Source organism: Bison bison, unplaced genomic scaffold, assembly GCF_000754665.1.
Source record: "Bison bison bison isolate TAMUID 2011002044 unplaced genomic scaffold, Bison_UMD1.0 scf7180017864284, whole genome shotgun sequence".
Taxonomy (NCBI): Eukaryota; Metazoa; Chordata; class Mammalia; order Artiodactyla; family Bovidae; genus Bison; species Bison bison.
The window spans coordinates 698,580-720,101 of NW_011494856.1; the positions used below are offsets into that span (position 1 = coordinate 698,580).

At 41.8% G+C, this 21,522-nt stretch overlaps 1 protein-coding gene across 2 annotated transcripts in view; it reads left to right on the top strand.

The window, feature by feature from the left end:
* RNF121 (ring finger protein 121) overlaps positions 1-21,522 on the top strand; it is an 88,156-nt gene that overhangs the window by 49,479 nt on the left and 17,155 nt on the right. For both annotated transcript variants that reach the window (XM_010849469.1, XM_010849470.1), the window contains 3 exons: positions 12,112-12,266; positions 15,747-15,854; positions 18,699-18,819. In XM_010849469.1, the coding sequence (XP_010847771.1) occupies positions 12,112-12,266; positions 15,747-15,854; positions 18,699-18,819 (384 nt within the window). The remainder of the gene's footprint in view (positions 1-12,111; positions 12,267-15,746; positions 15,855-18,698; positions 18,820-21,522) is intronic.

Sequence of the window (21,522 nt, forward strand, 5' to 3'; positions counted from 1 at the left end):
TTCTTTGGAAGGACTGATGCTAAAGCTGAAACTCCAATACTTTGGCCACCTCATGCAAAGAGTTGACTCATTGGAAAAGACTCTGATGCTGGGAGGGATTGGGGGCAGGAGGAGAAGGGGACGACAAGAGGATGAGATGGCTGGATGGCATCACCGACTCTATGGACGTGAGTTTGAGTGAACTCCAGGAGTTGGTGATGGACAGGGAGGCCTGGAGTGCTGCGACTTCATGGGGTCGCAAAGAATCGGACACGACTGAGCGACTGAACTGAACTGAATGGTGTTGAGCACCTTTTGATGTTTTTATTGCCTGGCTGTATATCTTTCTTGGAGAAATGTCTCTTCAAGTTCTTTGCCCATTTTTTAATTGGATTTTTGTCCTTTTTTTTTGACTGCACCATGTGGCTTACGGGATGTTAGTTCCCTGACTAACTGAGGCCATGGCAGTGAAAGCCAAGTACTAACCACTGGAGTACCAGGGAACTCCTCGGTTTTTGTCTTTTTGTTCTTGTTGAGTTACAGAAGTTCTTTATATGGTCTGGATACTACGCCATCATTAGATATCTAATTCACAAGTATTTTTTCCCATTCTGAGGGTTCGGTTCAGTTTAGTCGCTCAGTCGTTTCTGACTCTTTGCAACCCCATGGACCGTAGCACGCCAAGCCTCACTGTCCATCACCAGCTCCTAAAGTTTACCCAGACTGAATCGGTGATGCCATCCAGCCATCTCATCCTCTGTCATCCCCTTTTCCTCCTGCCTTCAATCTTTCCCCGCATCAGGGTCTTTTCAAATGAGTCAGCTCTTCGCATCAGGTAGCCAAAGTATTGGAGTTTCAGCTTCAACATCAGTCCTTCCAGTGAACACTCAGGACTGATCTCCTTTAGGATGGACTTGTTGGATCTCCTTGCAGTCTAAGGGACCCTCTGAAGAGTCTTCTCCAACACCACAGTTCAAAAGCATCAATTCTTTGGTGCTCAGCTTTCATTATAGTCTGACTCTCACATCCATACATGACTACTGGAAAAACCATAGCTTTGACTAGACAGACCTTTGTTTTGCAAAGCAATGTCTCTGCTTTTTAATATGCTGTCTAGGTTGGTCATAGCTTTTCTTCCAAGGAGCCAGCATCTTTTAATTTCATGGCTGCAGTCACCATCTGCAGTGATTTTGGAGCTCCAAAATAAAGTCTCTCACTGTTTCCATTGTTTCCCTGTCTATTTTCCATGAACTGATGGGACCAGATGCCATGATCTACCCCATGAACAGTATGAAAATATCCAGTAAACCATGTTGTAAACTGATGGGCTGTCATTGAGGCTTTGTTGTTCCATTTACAGATCTCAGGCAGAGGAGATTTAGCATTATTCTTAGGGCCCTAGGATTTTTGAAATGGTAAATGAACATTGGCTTCAACGTAAAGTCACCAGATGCGTTATCCTCTAAAGAAGAGAGTCAGTCAGTCTATCCTTTGAAGCTTTGAAGCCAGGCATTTTCTCCTCCTCTCTGTGAAAGTTAAAGATGGCATCTGTTTGAAAATCTGTTGTTTAGTGTAGCTACTTTCATTCATCATCTTAGTTAGATCTTCTGGATAACTTGCTGCCGCTTCTCCTTCAGCATTTGCTGCTTCACCTTGCACTTTGATGTTGTGGAGATGGCTTCTTTCCTTAAACCTTATGAACCAGCCACTGGTAACTTTAAACTTTTCTTCTGCAACTTCCTCACCTCTCTCAGCCTTCAGAGAGTTGATCTGGATTAGGCTTTGGCTTAAAGGAAAGTTGTGGCTGGCTTGATCTTGTATCCAACCACTAAAACTTTCTTTATGTCAGCGGTAATATGGTGGTTTTGCTTTCTTATCATTCATGTGTTCACTGGAGTAGCACTTTTAATTTCCTTCAAGAACTTTTCCTTTGCATTCACAACGTGGGTTAACTGGCACCAAGAGGCCTAACCTGTCTCAGCTTTCAACATGCCAGTGAGATTAAGCTCTCACTGAGCTTAATCATTTCTAGCTTTTGGTTTAAAATGAGAGACGTGTGACTCTTCTTTTCACTAGACCACTCAAAGGTGATTTTAGGGTTATTAATTGGCTTAATTTCAATATTGTGTGTTTCAGGGAATAGGGAGACCCAGGCAGAGGGAGGGGCTTCCCTGGTGGCTCAAAGAGTAAAGAATCTGCCTGCAGTGCAGGAGACCTGGGTTCGATTCCTGGGTTGGAAAGATCCCATGGAGAAGGAAATAACAACCCACTCCAGTATTCTTGCCTGGAGAATTCCATGGACAGAGGACCCTGGCAGGCTACAGTCCATGGGGTTGCAAAGAATTGGACACGACTGAGCAACTAACACTTTCACTTTTTCAAGGCAAGGGAGAGAGATGGGAAATGGGTGGTCAGTGGAGCACTCAGAACACAGACAGTGTTTGTTGATTAAGTTTGTTGTCGTATATGGGCATAGTTTGTGGTGCTCCAAAACAGGTACAGTAGTGACATCAGAGATCACTGATCACCATAACAAATATAATAATAATGATGAAATGTCATGAGAATTACCAAAATGTGACACAGAGACTTACATGAACTGAGTAAATGCTATTGGAAAAATGGCACCAGTAGACTTGTTCAATGTGATGTTTATCTTAGTTATAGCAGTGATTCAGTAAGCTTTTTACAGAAATAATTTGCATAGCTGGGCCAGCATTCTTGTAGAATTAAAAATGGAATTTCTTGGTCAAGTGGAATTGCCATTTAATTATTAATAGATCTTGTCAAGTTGCCCTTCACAAAAGTTATAGCAGTTTACAATCCCACCAACAGATGTTAAACAGTGCTGTTACCCAGTGTTAAAGAGAATATAGAGAATCCTCAGTATTTTTAATCTTTGTCAAATCTAATATGGTGAAAATATCTAATTTAAAAATCAGGTAGTTCTGTAATGTTTAGAAACCAACAATCCTCTGCCTATCTCTATTCATCCTTGATATATATATGTAATGTATGCTATGCTCTGCTAAGTCACTTCAGTCGTGTGCGACTCTTTGCGATGCCATGGACAGCAGCCCACCAGGATGCCCCATCCCTGGGATTCTCCAGGCAAGAACACTGGAGTGGGTTGCCATTTCCTTCTCCAATGCGTGAAAGTGAAAAGTCAAAGTGAAGTCGCTTAGTCATATCCGACCCTCAGCGACCCCATGACTGCAGCCTACCAGGCTCCTCCATCCGTGGGATTTTCCAGGCAAGAGTACTGGAATGGGGTGCCATTGCCTTATAAATATAAATAAGTAATATAAAATATATATATATATAAATATATATATATAATTTTACTTTTGAACATGTATTGACATTCTGCCATGGAAAGTGGTGATTATCTTATACCACTACGTCTATACCCATCACATACACACTTTTGCTCCTTCCAGTTTTTAGTAAATAAGTTTTCTCTATTTACATTATTGTGACATGTAAATGTTATTCACAGCTGAACCATGTGGTGTGTTCAGTCACATTTCTTTCCTTGCTTAGGATTCTTTTAGAATGTTTCTTACTGATTTATAAGGTGTATGTTAGGAATAAGCATTTTGACATATGTGTTGCAATCTGGGCTCAGATTGCTTTGATTTTATTTTTAGGATTGGTACTTTATAGATTAGATTTTTGAACCGTCCTGTGGACTGAGGATTCTATTCCTTGCTGTTCTATTTGGATATCCCATCTTGTTATTCCTTGTTTTCCATCCTGGGGCATCTAAAGTTCTTCTCCCTGCCTAAACAGATTTTAGGTACTTGCTATAGCTATGGGTTTACAGTTCAAACTGTGGTGATTAATAATGGTTAAAACTGATACAACATTATAGAGCAACTATACTCCAAAAAAAATTAATTAAAAAATTCTTTTGCTACTTAGATCTATGTGAAAAGTAAATTTTATTGTTATTTCAAAAAAAAACCCAAAATGCACATATTAAACATATTAAAATGTCTGTGGAGTAAGGAATGGGAATAAACAAGAATCAAAACAACTCTTTTGAGAATGTTGTGTAAAGGAGAAGCTCTCGGATTGTTGTTGAGTAGTAGAAACATGAGCTGTTAGAGGTTAGCTATCAGAGCTTCACAGAAAATGCTTCTCAGGGCATGCCAAGAAATGATGGAATTAATTGATAAGGCTCTGTTTCTCTCCAACTGAATGAAATTTTCTATTCTTTACTAGTGCTGGTTGGTGGCCCAACCTTCCATCAGGCACCCATGACCATTAAGTAGAAAAACACTAGCTCTGTTCTTCTAGACCAGGTTTCTCAGTAGGGAGCATATTAACATTTTGGCCAGATGATTCTTTATTTTTTTCGGGGGCTATGAGGTGCATCATAGGGTGTTGAGCACCAGCCCTGATTTCTACCTAGAATCTCCTCCCTCTGATTGTAATAACCGAAACTATCTCCAGACATTGTCAAGTGTCCCCTGGGGAGAAAATTCATCCATAATGAGAAACACTGTCCTAGACTCTGGAACCTAGAGCAGCACGGATGTTGCCAGCCATGAGGTTGATTATGAGCGAGTATGCCAATCTACTGGTTTCACTGTCAAGATTATCAGACTTCTTTCTGTAATACAGGAGTTCAAAGAAAAGAAATTTTAGATTAAAAGAAGAGTAAATTAACTGCTCTTGGGAACAAGCAATCCTACTGTTTTCTGTATTTAAATTTCAGGTACTGTTCTTTTCAGTACCAGCAACAACTATAATAATACCTTACACTGCTTTATAGTTTTGAATTTGTTGATTAAAAACAAAATACTTTTCTCATCTGCCATTGCTTTGGAACCTCACAACAAATAGGTTTTAGAAGATAGGATAGGGGTTTGTCTCCATTTTTCAGATTAGGAAACTGAAGTGCAAAATCCAGATGTGATTTGCCAGGAGCACATGACCATCATATTGGAGTGCTGGATGTAAATCTGGTTCTTGGTTAAGTGCTCTTTCCATAGAGTACTCAACATTTTTTGAGGTTTCCAAAAGTTTCAGGAGATTGTTGACAGTTCTGCCATAGTCATTTCTGTTTTTCACCCCCTCCTCGCCCCGGGTTTTCCTTTAATGACTTTTGCCCATGTCCTTTTCTTGAATTTCAGTATTTTCACAACCATCCTCACTTTGGTCTATGTTATTTTGCCTCCTCAGGGTTCCCCCTAACTTGGTGACCAGTGCTGGGAGGCAGGACTCAGGAGACAGAAGATCTGGGTTGGAAGCCTAGCTCAGGACTTGATGTTTGGTTTCTCTATAATTCAGTTTTCATCATCTGTTCAGAGTCTAATCTTACTTGCTCCTTAGCTCCCTCAGGGATGTTAGGGGAAGGACTAAGCCTATGCCTGGAAAAGTATCTATCCTATTTTTAAAGATCTCCAAGGAGAAGCTTTCATCATCCCTGTCTGTTACCAAATATACTATCTTTTCAGACTCCTGTCTCCTGAACTGCTATTCCCTCCTGGAATGGATGAGTGGCAAAATCTCCTACCTGGAAATCTTTAAAGTACTATAGATTTTTCTCAGACCGAGACAATAAGAGGGTCACTAGAATGTGGCTAGAGAATGCTGACTAAGATGGTAAAGGGCTGTAATCCACTTTCTGTGAGAAAAACTTTTCTCCCCAGAATATAATTAAAAACTCCTAAGTGTGATCAGCCTTCTCTGAGCCTTGCCTACCTCTGTAGGCTCATTTCTCACACTTCCCTCAGGTACCTGTGTACTCTCTCAAGGATACCTTGTTCCTGCGTCATGATGCCTTTCTCCATCTGCACCTGTTGGACCACCCAGGACAGAGATGAAAATTCCTCCACGTTGGGTGGGGCACTTCTGCTCTGCTTTTTTGGCCACCAGGACCTGTGTATAGCACTTATACTGCATTATCGGAGAAGGCAATGGCACCCCACTCCAGTACTCTTGCCTGGAAAATCCCATGGACGGAGGAGCCTGGTAGGCTGCAGTCCATGGGGTCGCTAAGAGTCAGACACGACTGAGTGACTTCACTTTCACTTTTCACTTTCATGCATTGGAGAAGGAAATGGCAGCCCACTCTAGTGTTCTTGCCTGGAGAATCCCACGGACAGGGGAGCCTGGTGGGCTGCCGTCTCTAGGGTCGCACAGAGTCGGACACAACTAAAGCAACTTAGCAGCAGCAGCATACTGCATTATGGTTGTTTATCCTAAGTAGACTTCTCCTTGAGAAGCTTTTGTTTATCAACTCTGAATTCCCCAGTCCTTAGCCTGGTGTCCAGTAAATGCCCAGCAAGTGTTTGTTAAATGACTGCTTGAGTGACTTTTACCTGAAGAGGAGAAGACTTGAGGGGAAAAGACATAATTTGGGGTATTAGGAAAGTAGGCATAAGCAATAGGGAGTAAATATACTCTGCACTTCTCTGAGGGACAAGAATTTGACTCAGAGGCAGAAGGTAGACAAAGGCGGGTTTTTTCAGGTCAGCAATAGGAAAGAACTATCTAGCACATCTTTTATCACTGGACTATCTGCTTCTTATGATACAGTTGACCATTTTCCAGGGGTGTGGTAGGAGGTAATTGCCAACCCAGTTTTTTCTCTTTGTAATATTCTAGCAATACTTGGGGTCTTACCAGGTCACAGAAACCATGCAGACTATATCTGCTTGCTGGGCTTCTGAATGATCTTCAGATAATAGCCACGCCTTCCTTTAGTTTTGTCCAGGCCTGTTATCCCAGTGTCTTCAGCTGTTTGTTATGTGATTTGGTTTCCAGACCCTTTGTAATCCTGGCTACTCTGTTATGGTCATGTTTATTCATCAGTGTTCTTTGTGTATTGTGGACCTAAAACCAGATCTCAGGGCTAAAGGATTCTTTGACAGAGCAGAGAAAGGTAGAGCTACTTGCTCCTTCATTCAGAGTTTACTCTTAGTTAAGTAGCATAGTGTTGCCTTGGCTTTCGGATAATGACCCTGTTGGCATATATTCCCTGGCAATTTGTAGTCAGGTGAAACCCCTAGATCTCTTTCATGTGAGCAGCTCCTTCCCCATCCTATACTTGGGTAGTTGGTGAAGTTTCAGCCTGAGGTTTTGGTTCTTCATTTCAGCTTACCAGATCACAGAATGGTAGATCTAGAAGAACTGTAGGAATGAGGTTCATTCATTTTGGATCTTGTTTCTATTTTCCATGTTCACTGCCTTGCTCCTCTCTCCTTTCTCCCAAGCTTTGTCTTGCTCACAGTTTGATAAGCAGATCCTTTGTATTTTCATCTGAATCATTCATGACAGTATTGATCAGAGCTTTGGAGCATATCCCAGACCTTCTTCCGGTTGACCTCTGTCCATTTATCAGCAATTTTTTTTCAAGCTGATTCAAGCTGTGAGTCTCTTACTTTGTTGTGCTACCTGGACTTGTAGTTTTCATTTCATCCTTGGTATTCCTCTGCAGTCAAGCATAGTAGGTGATCTCTGTCCCCACAACACAGGCAAATAAGAAGTGATGGGAATCCTGAAAGTCAGACGTGCCTCTGGCAAGGGAGCTAGTGTCCAGAGAAGGATGTAATCTGGCAGCTCTTTTTTGTTTTCATGAATTACAGTTTCTGAGATGAAAGAAATCTAAACAAAGTCCATTTGAATAAGGGCTAGCTAACTTTTCCTGTAGCATCTAACATTATCATGTCAACTGTGTAGTCTTGTGGAGAAGCTGAGATTGTTCCTCGGTAAATGTTTGCTGAAAGAATCAGTAAGTCAGTTTCAGGCTGGTCTTCACTTCAGCTTCATATTTGCAGATTCAGGGAAAGAGGATGAATGGCTTTCACACATACATGTGCACTTGCATACACACACACACACACACACACACGCACGCACGCACAAACACCATAATGAAACCTCCTTCAGAACCAGCTTCGCTTGTGGCTTCCCTTGTGACTCAGCTGGTAAAGAATCCGCCTGCAATATGGGAGACCTGGGTTCGATCCCTGGGCTGGGAAGATCTCCTGGTGAAGGGAAAGGCTACCCACTCCAGTATTCTGGCCTGGAGAATTCCATGGACTGTATAGTCCATGGGGTAGCAAAGAGTCGGACACGACTGAGCGACTTTCACTCTCACTTTTCAGAACCAGCCAGAGCACTGCCGTTTCTGGCCAGTCTCCCCTTGACAGCTTCTGCCAGCACTGTTGCACCTCTCCTCTGAACTCCCATGTCAGTGCTTGACGCTTTGCATGACTGCCCAGTTCCTGCATTTATGTCTCATTACCCCAGATTCTGGAGGAGAAGTTAGGGCCACAGCTTCCCCTTCTTTTGTGCCTTTCATGGCATCAGGTATAAGCATTTGGTTAAACAAACTGTTGAACCAGAGTATTGCCACCAGATGGCACCAGAGTCCCTGCCATTAGTCTTGAGAATTTTGAGTAACTTTCAGCCATTTATTGCCAAGCTAGCCATTAAAAATGCCTTCAACTTAATTTATTAAGCAGAATGCCAGTAGATACTACAGTAGACACAAATAAATTAACCAGGCAGAATTGTAACTTACCATTTTCCCCATGGTAAACTGTTGTGTTCACCCAGCCCCTTTGCCTGCCCCTTGTCGGGCACTGGGCTCTCACCCCAGCAGCTGCTTTCAAGTCCCTGAACAGAATCTGGCTTTCAAACTTCCCTAGCAGAGAGTGTCTTGATACCTCACCACTTTTAATATGTTGATTGTTTTAGTTACCTCATTGCAATCTTTGCTCCCTTATATATTTGACTTTATGAATTTTTGATCATGTGAAGCCATTGTAAGAGTTCTCATTTATTTAAGCAACTGTGCTTACTATGCAGCTGTGCTTATGGTTTTATACACATTGTTGCCATTGAAATATTTTTGTTTTTAGTCACTCAGTCATGTCTGACTCTGTAACTTCTTGGATTCTGCAACTTCCAGACTCCTCTACCTATGGGATTTTCCAGGCAAGAATACTGGAGTGGGTTGCTATTTCCTTCTCTAGGGGATCTTCCCAACCCAGGAATTGAACCCATGTCTTCTGCATTGCAGGCTGATTCTTTACCATTGAGCCACCTGGAAAGCTGACATTGAAATAAAAGAGCTATCATATTGAATCCTTACATTATATTTATTACATTACTTGTATTGAATGCTTGCCTTGTTGGGTACTGTTCTGAAAGTTTTCCATGCATTAACACATAATCTGTATAGCCTAATGGAGTAGATACTCTTAACCTCGTTTATACTTTAAAAAACTGAGGCTATCAGAGCTGAGTGACTTGCCTAGGTAACAGTAAGTAGCTATATTGGGATTCATATCTAGATATCTTTAATTCTTAAGTCGCTAGTCATTTCATTGTATTATATCATTCTACTGTGTCCACTTGATCTTTAATGATTTTTTCTTCTTTAGAAAGGGTCTAAAGTTTTATTGAGTCATTAAATAAGGATTTGATCTATGTTATTCGCCTGCTGCTAGACTGTTAGCTCCTTGAGGACAGGAACTAGAAGTCATGTTTATTTCTCTTCCCATTAAATGCGCAGTAAATACTTGATGGATGAGTGAGAGTGCACACTGCCTTTACTCTCCCAGGGAGTCTGCGATACAAGGCTCAGCTAAGGTCTAACAGAACCTTAGTGTGCTAGAACTTAAAGGGCTTTGAAAATCAAGTCAAACCCTCCTTGGGGTGACGTAATGATTTGGAGGCAGATCAGAACTAGAATCCAGGTTTGCTGGGCCTCTACCAGGACATATGTTTCGAAGAACCTAAAGTGAAAGTCGCTCAGTCGTGTCTGACTCTTTGCGACCCTATGGACTGTGGCCTGCCAGGCTCCTCTGATCATGGAATTCTCCAGGCAATAATGCTGGAGTGGGTTGCCATTTCCTTCTCCAGGGTATCTTCTTGACCCAGGAATCAAACGCAGGTCTCCTGCATTGCAGGCAGATTCTTTACCAACTGAGCTATGAGGGAAGCCCAGACTAGTCCTAACTATGTCTTTCTTCCACTGCAAATAAAATCCAATTCCTAACCCAAAATATGCATAGCTACAGCTCATGTGGGGATAATTATCTTGACTTGCTTTCTACCCACCCCTTCCCCACCAGAACATGCTATTGGTGATGGGGAGTGGGAAAGAGGCTATGAGGGCAGGCTGGTTGTTGTTATGTAAAAAGCCAAGTTTTTGGAAAAGCTTGAAGTAGACAAGAATTCCTGTTCTTTCTTAGAGAAAACATATGTGACTGGACCATGTGATTGAATTCTTCTCAAGTCTCTGGGCCTACTGCTTTATAAACACCCCCATGAGCCTGTCAGTAAATGATGTGAAGGCTGAAGACCATGCAGCCCTTCTTTGCACACCCACCTTCATCTACCCACTTCTAGTGTCATGATTCTGGTTGCCTTATCCCCTAGTTTAAATATTTTAGAATGCTTCATTCAGGGAGTCAGCTGCAGGTTCCTGTACAGTGGAACTGGTCCTGAGGCTGCATTGTTCACTGAGCAGTGGGCAGACAGCACTAGAGGCTCTAAGGCAAAGTGGCTGATCACCATTTTCTCCCTCTCTGTCTTTTAAAATATACAAATAACACTAAAAAACTAAAGCTTTTTCTTGCCACAGAGCAGTCTATAAAAATAGAGTAGTAGCTACAACTAAAAAGATGCTTTAAGCTGCACTATCCAATCTGATGTAGCAGTGGAACTCCTGAAATGTGACTGGTCTGTTTTGAGATATATTGTAAATATAAAACATCGGATTTTAAAACCTTATTACAAAAAAAAAAAAGAGTAAAATGTTTCATGGGTAGTTTATATTAAGTATGTGTCAAAAGGGTAATATTTTAGATGTATTGGGTTAAATAAAATATATTATTAAAATTAAGATCATCTGTGTCTCTTTACTTTTTTAAAGCATAGCTATTGTAAAACTTAAAATTACACATATGACTCATGTTATATTTGGACTAGGCAGCACTAGTCTAGAAATCCTCAAGAGTAAATATTTTCTCAAAAGTTTTCTCTTCTGTGAAACTTGAGGATGCTAGCTGCTATTGTCCTCTCTATACCCACCCCCCCTTTTAAAAAAATATATTCTTTCATTTCATTTAATACCAGGAAGAAAGCCTCTGAGTGCCAATTATCTTTTTTATACCTGCTGCTCACCTGAGAAGAGTGCCATCTAGTGACAGTTGGGTGGTTGGGGAAGGAGTTAGAAGACTTGGGGAAGCAGAAGACTGGTGTTGGTCCCAGCTTCTGACTTAGAATTGTTGTATACATTTGGAACACCTTAGCTAACAAGTCTGAGGTGGAAGGAGGGAAAGTAAAATAGATACTCTTATAACAGAATTGTGCCTCTCTCTTAAGGTTCTAGTCTAGCTTTCCCCTCAGTTATCTAAATTCATTGAGGATCTATCATGGGCCAGAGTATGGCCTTGTCACTGCTCTCAAGGAGCTTACAGTAAGGTAGAGAATGAATTCAAACCTAGCCTCATACTCTAGATAAGCACTGTAATGATGGTAGAAAGGAAAATGCTTTTGGAGCATTGGGAAATCGTGACTTATTCTGCCTAGCAAGGAGACTGAAGGCTTCATGTGTCTCTCATATGGTACTCTCAGGCTGAAAGGCAGGTGGGAAGGATGTTTTAGTCTCAGACCGGGACACCTTGACTGCAGTCATGGGGAGTGGTAGAAGATGGTCCTGAAACAGTCGTTTGGAGCTCCATTGTAGGAGATATGACTGCCTAAGGATGTCAGATCTTATCTATAGAAAGGGGGACCTCAGAGGGTTCTAAGCAGTGGAGTGACATTTTCACGACTGTGTATGCTCCTGGGAAGGATAAATTGAAACAGAGACATTGAATTCAGGGAGACTTAATGAGGTCATGGTCAGCCAGGTAAGAGACAGCAAGGGCTCAAACGGAAAGGAAAGAGTAGATACAATGAAAAGTTGGGTGGGGGAAAAGGTTGGTGTCAAGCATGGTCCCAGGGTTTCTAACTTGGGTCACTAGGAGGTGCTTTTATCCAAAACTGGAAGTGCAGAGAAAGGATCAGGCTAAAATGGAACACAAAAGACATGCTCTGGATTTGTGGATGGATCTGCAGAGGAAGCTGGCTAGAGCTGAAGTGCTTATGTTTGTGTTTCAGATGGTGACCCTCTTTCAGATGTGGGTTGTTCCCCTCTATTTCACAGTGAAGCTGCACTGGTGGAGGTTCCTAGTGATCTGGATCTTGTTCTCTGCTGTCACAGCCTTTGTCACCTTCCGAGCCACCCGAAAACCACTAGTCCAGACAACCCCAAGGTGAGAATTTAGCTAGTGGGTAGTGGGAAGGAGCCAAGTTTCCTGAAACTAATGGGTTAGGATGCATGGGAGGTGGGTGGGCTTAAACTGGGAAAAAAAAAATTGCAGTTTTTATCTGCCAAGATTACTTGGCACACAGCCCCACCAAAACAAGCTGATTGGGAGATCTCCTGCCCCATTCACAGAATAAAACCCCCCAAATATTTCCCTATAGCTTACCTTAAGGTTTACATCAAGGTCTGTTTATATTAAAAGCTAACAATATAAGTAAGCAAATCCTGGTCCTTATGGTCTCATTTTAAGTGTTGTTTTCTTTTGTGAACTCTTCTCTGATCTCTAAGTAGATTTTCTGTCACGTTCTCTTCCTAGTGCCCTGTAGCTTTCCTTCATAGAACTTACCACAGTTTATGACTAAATATTATTTTAAGTGTCTGTCTCCCCCACTAACTAACTGTGAGATCAGGAGCCACATCCATGTTGTTTGTCACTGTATATCCAGGCTCTGCCAAAGGGCCTGGCACATAGTAGCCTATTCTGAATTTTTGTTGAATGAATGAATCTTAGCAAATTTAAACTGGAGAATTATAACAAACAATACTTCCTTCTTTGGTCACAAAGCAGCCCCTTCCTGTATAATTCTTTGTATTTCCAAATGCATTTCTCATCTGATCCTCCCAACCAGCTTGTGAGGTCATTTATATCTATGCTTGACAGAAAAAAAAGAGAGAGATTTTCTCATTCATTCATTCAACAAGCACCTGCTCTGTGTCAGGCCCTGTGCTGAGTGCTGGGGATACAGAGCTGAATAAGACATGGTCCCTGCCCTCAAGGAGTACTCGTTTTAATGGAGGAGATGGACAAGAAAGCAGCTGTTTCAGTGCAGTTGGTAAGTGCTTTGAGACACGTGTGCAGGTCTAGGAGAGCCTAACAGAAGAACTGGCCAGTCTCAGAGTTGTGACTACCTGATCCAGAGACCTCCAACTTGAAACTTACTCTTTTTCCCATGCTTCTTATGTTCTGCTTTACTGCCAGCCTTTTCTTGGCCTTCTATTATTCTACATGTTTGTTTTATTCTACAAAATAAAGTTTACTTACAAGGTGAAGTCAGTGATCCAGAACCGCCTCTCTGGCTATGGTAGTTTGTTGTTATGGAGAAGGAAATGGCAACCCATTCCAGTACTCATGCCTGGAAAATCCCATGGACAGAGGAGCCTGGTAGGCTACAGTCCATGGGGTGGCTAAGAGTCAGCATGACTGAGCGACCTCACTTTGACTTTTCACTTTCATGCATTGGAGAAGGAAATGGCAACCCACTCCAGTGTTCTTGTCTGGAGATTCCCAGGGATGGAGGAGCCTGGTGGGCTGCCGTCTATGGAGTCCCACAGAGTCAGACACGACTGAAGCGACTCAACAGCAGCAGCAGTTTGTTGTTACTGTTGCTTAGTTGCTAAGTTGTGTCTGACTCTTTTGTGAGCCCATGGACTTCAGCCCGCCAGGCTCCTCTGTCCATGGGATTTCCCAATCAAAAATACTGGAGTGGGTTTCAGTTTCCTTCTCCTAGGAATCTTTCCTACACAGGAAAGACAAACCTGCATCTCCTGCTTGGCAGGAAGGTTCTTTACCACTGGGCCACCTGGAAAGTCTCCTATAGTAAAAGCCATTATAAAATATATAGGCTCTGGAGCCAGATGGATGTGGATTGGAAACTCCCAACCCTGCCATTTGTTAATTATATGACCCATATGACTGCATGTTTCTCAGCCTTGAATTCTTTATCCCTAAAAATGCAATAATAATTGCTACCTCATATAGGGTAATATGAAGAAAGTATAATAAAGCATGTTAAGTATCATCAGGTAATTTAAATATATTAGCTAAATCACTGAAAATATGTTTTTAACATGAGAGGTTTTCAGTGATTAACAACTAGCATTCAATAATGCTTTACAGTTTCAGAGCACATTCATAAACATCCACATTTATTTTTGCAGCATTTATTGACCATATATTTTATACACTAGGAAATGGGCTATATACAATCCAGTGAGAAAGGTAGTAAGGGGTTCCTGTTTTAGGACTTAATAAACTTGTCTCAAGTTAATATGACTTACCTGGGGTTACTTAATCCACGTTCCTCCTAAAATGCCATATCCTTTCCGCTGTGTCTCACTCCCAGCTGATCATTGCAGACTCTGGATGGTGGAGCTTCTGTGGTCTTTGAAGGTGGACACTGCAAGGTGTTTGGGTCCCTTTGCTAACCTGAGAAGTCATTATACCCTTGCTTAGCCACAGCAGGGAGGCCCAAGCAGGGACCTTGAGCATCTTCCCTCAAGCCCATTAGAGTGACAGTAACCTTGTTGGCTCTCAATAGCTAGACGGATTTGCTGAGTTGCTCTTTAGCTCTCCTTGCCAGTAGAACAGTGGCCCATGATATAAGGGACCTACGTCCACAGCATTTAAAAGGCTCTGGTACATTCTGGGAACAGTCTTTCCTCTCCGAACCTACTTGCAGTCAACCAACCAGATTCCATACTTCTTTTCATTGGATCCTAGGGAGCATGGCTCCTCTTTCAGGAGAATCTCATACCCCCATCAAACCCCCACTCCCCAACCCACACCACTGACACACACACACACATCCAAATAAAGGTATTCTTTGAGTGCCTCCTTCCTTATCCCTTCTCTTCCAAGGGGGAAAAAAATTCAGAAGCAAACTCATTAGACATCATTCATTTTGTTATTGTTCTCTGGGTTAGAACAAAGCAGTATTCAGATTAACCATGCCCAGTTACAAAAGCCTGTAGCTAATTCTACCTCTTATTCATTTTTCCTTGAATCCTCTTTCCTGGCAAGAATACCTGTTTCCTTCTGAGCATAGCTATAGTTACTGATTTTCACTTCCTTATCCAGCTAACCTAAATTTGACATGACATAGTTGTCTGAGGTTAGGCAGGCGTTCTTTGTTTGATGTTGAAACCTCCTTTTAAAAAAAAAAACAAACACTGAAGGATAATTGCTTTACAGAATTTTGTTTTCTGTCAAACATCAACAGGAATCAGCCATAGGCATACATTTATGCCCTCCCTCTTGAACCTCCCTCCCATCTCCCTCCCCACCCCACTCCTCTAGGTTGATACAGAGCCCCTGTTTGGGTTTTCTGAGACATACATCAAATTCCTGTTGGCTATCTATTTTACATATGTTGAAACCTCCTTTTAATGCTCCCTTTTCTTCCCTTGGTTTGAGACCAGGAAAATATAAATACCAAAATACAAATACTAAATACCTCCCGGGTATGTGGAGGTGTTTTGCAATTGAGGGAGTGATCAGCCATGTATAGTAACTGAAGTTGCTCAATATAAGTCCTAGGCAAAGAGCCTGATGTCCCCATTGATGTGAGAGAAAGGAATTCTGGTCATGCAGAGGCTCTTAGGCCAGTGTTTCTGGGTCAGCATTACTAATTTTTTCTCCTTTCTCCAGGTTGGTTTATAAGTGGTTCCTGCTGATCTATAAAATCAGCTATGCCACTGGCATCGTTGGCTACATGGCTGTCATGTTTACCCTCTTTGGTCTTAACTTATTATTCAAGTGAGTACCCTTTGCTTTTGTTTTTGCTGGTGTTTGGGGAGAAGGGACTGGTGAGATGTGCCTTTGTTCCTGGGACAAGTCCTGAGTTTTAGCGAGAGGAACATGGCACTCAGGATAGGCGACTCAGGCTGGGGAGGATGGGAGGATGGGAGGCCCCTGTATGATTTTGTGCTGGTACAGAGAAAGGAATGTCTGGATAATACAGAGTTAAGAGTCTCAAATCATTGGTTGTACTTTCTAAGAATTTATATTTTAATGGAAAACTATAATAACAAAAATAAGCATAATAATGATTATACCCGTAACTTCATCACCCCAACAGAACCATTTTCCTTTTCCATGTGTGTATTGTTTCTTACAGCATCCACTCTACCTTAGTGGTCTTATGTTCAAGCAGAGTAGGAGTTGGCAAACTACGTCCTATGGGCCAAATTGACCTGCCTTCAATTTTTATAAAATAAAACATTTCTGCTGAAACACTCATTTGTTTACACATTGCCTGTTGCTGTTTTTGCAGTAAAACAGCAGAGTTGAATAATTGTGGCAGAGACTTGAAGGGCCATAAACCTAAAATACTTACAATTTGGACCTTTACAGACAAAGTTTGCTGACCCCAGGCTAGACAGTTGAACTCATGGAACGGTTGGTTGCACCTGGCAGCAGATCCGCCTAGAAAGATACAAGACCAGAAATAATAAGGCAGTGCTTGCTGGAGTCCTTCCAGTAGTCCCAGGGCTGAGATTTGAGGGAATGAGACCACGCAGGTGAGTGTGGGAGCCACCCAGGCCCAGAAGCTGCACTTCTCCAAGGAACACATCAGGCTTAAAACTTCCTGGATCCAGATCCTGTGTTCTAATTGCAGATCAGGTTCAACATAAGCATTGTTGCTTTGTAACACAGCTGACATTCTGCTTTTAAGAGATTTCTCAGGAGACAGAATTAACCTGTGGACTTCTACGTCTTGCTCCACTGTTGGGCATGTAGGTTGTTTTTCAGTGTACTGCTGCCACGGATAACACTGCCGAGTTGCCTCCTAAGGATACACGACTAGGAGTGGGATTCTGGCTTTTCCTATTGTCATAAGCTTTCCAAAAGATCTGATTCAGCATATAGGTCCCCTCCCACGCCCCTGCTCATTAGATTGAAAGCCAGATAATCCTGTCCTGGACTCTGGGACAATGACTATGACAACGATAATGACTCTGGGACTGGAGGGTACAAAAAGTAGGGCAGAAAAGGGTAGAAATGTGGTTTCCTGGCTGAGGGAATGGGGGCTGTAGGCTGTGGGTCGTGAGCAATTCTAAGCCTGGGACAGTGCATTGAAGCTAGAGATTTAGGATTAAAATTTAAATTCATGACCACTGACCTCTTCCCCAAACTGAGTACACTGTAGGCAGGAGTTTCTGATACTGAAAGATGTCAGTCCTACTTTATATAGTGAGAGGACAACCACGGAATTCTTCCTTCCAGGTGTAGTACAGGCTGAAAGAATAAACAGGTGCCACAGATCTTTATAGGAATTTATCAGTGAAGAGTCATCAGGTCTCATCAAAGAAAACCCAGGTATTTCCAGATAGCTTCCTAACCTTTGTGATTAAAAAAAGTAAAAACCAAGATTCTCCATGTTTTATGTTATGTTTTTAAAGGTATTTACTCTAGAATTATAATTTTTACTTTGATAAACTACATAAGGAGGAAAATATACTTGAGAATCTTGACCATTTTTATGATGCTAATTAGTTAATTGGTATAAGACCATGATATCAAATTAGTATGTTAAATATTACAAGATTGATGGGCAAATTCAACTTTCTGAGATAAATGTAATTTACAGTCTTAAGTGAACACATTCAGTTCTTCATACAAATGTTTTAACAAAGATACTTTTCTTTAATAAACATTTAAAGACTCAAGTTTGCAAATTATTGGTCCGTGAAATCACTAAAACAAGCTTCCTAATATTATAGGCATGTTGCCCTTAGTAAGAAGACTTGAACCAAAATTTAACTTTGGTGACATGATACAGAATATATGTAGTTGCAACTTAAAAAGTGTATGTAACGGGTATGTGTACATTTACTAACGTATCTTTCTTTTCTAAAGCTGTGGTTAGAAAGCTTTTTTTTTGTAAAAGGTCAAATAAATATTTTAGGTTTCATGGGACAAAAGGCAAGATCTAGGATGGTTTTTAGGTATTTACGTAACAAGAGAGAAAACGCCTCCCTGCCCCATGTATTTGCCTGGGTGAACTGTCTCAGATGGTGGGCGTTCTTTGTGTCCACTTGCCATCAGGTGAAACATTCTCTGAAGGAGGGGCCTGAAGGGGGTGGGTGAGCACTGGGATCAGTTTCAGTCTGCTCCTGTGACACCCAGAACCTGCTGTGCTCTTCCCTTCTTTTGGAGGGCTTGGCCATTTCAATTTAGGCAACTTGCTGGAGGAGAGGCAATTCATTAGTGAGTTGCTGACTTCCAGACCGAAAATCCCACTGTTTGGTGTGCAGTGGTTGCCAGTGGTGGAGTCCCCAATGTGTAAGTGCGAACCAGAACAGAGCCTAGGCTGCTGCAAGGCATGGTCATCAGTCACAGGAGGCAGGCACTGGAAACCCCGTGAGGAAATGGGCAGAAGGGGATACTCTGTCTTGGTCTTCACAGCTTCCAGTCCTAGCCTGTCAGGAGGTGCTCACAGACCGTATGCAAACAGGTTGGACTTGGTTTTAGTTTGTCAATACTTGCTCTACTCTTGAGGCTTCCAATTTTAGGCGCTGCCTTATGTGTCCCAGAGTAGTAATGCAAAGCAAGTGCGTCTCAGGGCAAGTCTTACAGGCCATACTGCTTCCCTTACAGGATCAAACCTGAAGATGCTATGGACTTTGGCATTTCTCTCCTCTTCTATGGCCTCTACTATGGTGTTCTTGAGCGGGACTTTGCAGAAATGTGTGCAGACTACATGGCATCGACCATAGGGGTGAGTTCACCTGGGCTTTTATTACTGCCTCCTGCCACCTTCAAAGAGTTCAAGATAGCATTACTTGTTTGATGGAAGAGATAAGCCTTACAAAATCCTTCAAGATGTGAGTGGTTATATATGGAGATTTCCTCTTTAAAATTTGGAAAGCTAGATCTCAGAGGTACCCTGGAATTTTTAACTCTAAGCCATAAGGTAAAAATCACTTTACCCTACAGGAAGTTGAGAGTCACTCAACAGATAATTATTTAATGTCTCCTGTGTCCTTAAGCACATCTAATGTGCTTAGATTAGAAAGGTGTACAAAAATAAACTTGAGTATTGCCCAAATGGAGTTTACTGTCGAGAGAGATGGGTATTAAAGTAATTTAAAACACCAATAAATTATATATAATACATTCATTATATTATTCATAATAATATATTATGAAATTATATTATTAGAAATTATAACTAATAAATATTATCAAGGGAGGTTCATGATACTATTAACAAATACAGCATTTGACCTAGTCTTGTGGCTCAACGGTGCCTTCCCTGCTGTGACTTTTGAGCTGACCTGAACAATGAGTGGGAGTTAACCAGATGAAGTGAAAAGTGAAGTGTGTACCAGGTAGAGGAAATAGCATGTATAAGAGGCCTGTAGTGGGAGAAAAGGTGAGAACTTTGAGGAACTAAGGCTAACGTGGTTGTGGGGCTGAATTATAGTGGAAGTGTCTAGAGAAATAAAGGCTAGACTAGAAAAACCCATATAGGCCAAATGAAAGATTGTGATTTTTATACTAAAAATACTAAGGGTCTAAGATAGAAAATGATGTCATCAGATTTGCACTTGGAAAAGTTCATTCTGGCTTTTTGGATAGAGAACAGATGGGAGGGGGGTCCACAGATAAGCGTGACCCACTATGACTATTTAAAGAGACAGTTGCAGTAGTTTGTGCAAGATGAGGGCAGCTTGGATTAGTGTAGAGATGGTGAAAAGGGACAGAAGTAGACTGAGAGGTATTTTGGAGGTAAGTTTGACAGGACTTGGATATAGATTGGTTCTGGGGACTGAAGGAAAAAACAGGAAGAAAAGAAAGGTAGGTACTGAAGCTGACATTTCTGACTCAAGCAACTCCTTGGATCCTTCACTGAGATAGGAAATGCTGTGAGAGGACCAGGTGGAGACCATGCAAAGATTCTTCAAGCCTAAAATATAGATAAAGTAACAGTCAGTCTAAGAAACCCAACTCGGTATCCTTATTCCTTTTTTTCCACAATGGAAATATGTTTGTTGTTTTGTTGTTTGTAAAAATAATGAGTTCTTTTTGTAATTGTGTGAACAACACAGAAGTGCTCCCCATCTTGGTATCATTCCATTAGACCCCACCCCAAGAAGAAATAGTTCCAACTTTAATAGACATTTCTCCAGTTTCTGTGCTGAAATAATTGTGACTCTTGGTGTGTGGGGACTGAAGGGCATTCCAAAGTTCTTTCTAGGTCGAAGTTTGGCAAGTTGGAGAGAAGCCCTAGAACATCAGGGAAGTGGGTTCTCCTGGTTCTGCCACATACAAGTCCTGGCTTTTAGCCAGGAGATATCAGTGGAGACCAATCGAAAAGAAAGGCTTGGCACTGACTTCATGTGAGGCACTTCAGGACCTCTTGCTGAGCTTGTGGCAGTTTTGCAGGTGGGGACCTCTTGGCTGTGCAAATTTGTATGTCACAGCTACTGTGATCTCATTTGTGCCTTGGGCTGGTAGGCTTAGGGCAATTCAGGTTAAACAGAAGATACAGCTATCAATAACCTTGGGTGTGTGTGCTAGTCACTCAGTCATATCCAATTCTTTGTGATCCCATGGACCGTAGTCTGCCAGGCTCCTCTGTCCGTGGAATTTACCAGTCAAGAATACTGAAGTGAGTTGCCATTCCTACTCAAAGGGTTCTTCCCGACCCAGGGATTGAATCTGCATCTCTTATGTCTCCTGCATTGTCAGGCAGATTCTTTACCACTGTCCCACCTGGGAAGCCCTATCACCTTGTGTAATGTCAACCAAGTACAGTTTTGGGTCTGGAACTTTGTGTCCCAGTATCATGGGACTCTTATTTTTCCTGTAATGGATTAAATAGAAAACAAAGTATATTGGGTCACTTTATAGACAGCCTATTAGATTCTTTTCTGAACAGCTGTCTCATGTTTTAACAGCATCTCACTTTCTCTTATTTGGTTGTGTCTTCAGCTGTTCATTCAACTAGTTCACTCCCTGAAGAGATTTTCAGACCCTAGATTGTCTAATTACTCACTTTACTTTCAGCAGCAGCTGTTCACTAAAACTGTTTCCTTCGGTGGCACAACCAGCTTTTCGGAGTGTCTCTTACTGGAATCCTGTCCTTTACTCTCTAGTGATTTCTTCTTCTTTTTCGTTTTTACAGGACCAGTTCTCATGATTTTCCCAAGTAGTTGCCAACTTTATCTCAAGGTTATTATCAGCTGCCAATTTAAATATAGCCTTTATTCCCTCCCAGGTGGGTCCCTAATGACTAATCTGCAGAATCCCTTTTCTGTCCAGGTGGAGCTAAGCTCAGAATTGATTGATTACCAAGTTAGCATCACTCCAGTACTCTTGCCTGGAAAATCCCATGGACGGAGGAGCCTGGTGGGCTATAGTCCATGGGGTCACTAAGAGTCGGACACGACTGAGCGACTTCACTTTCACTTTTCAC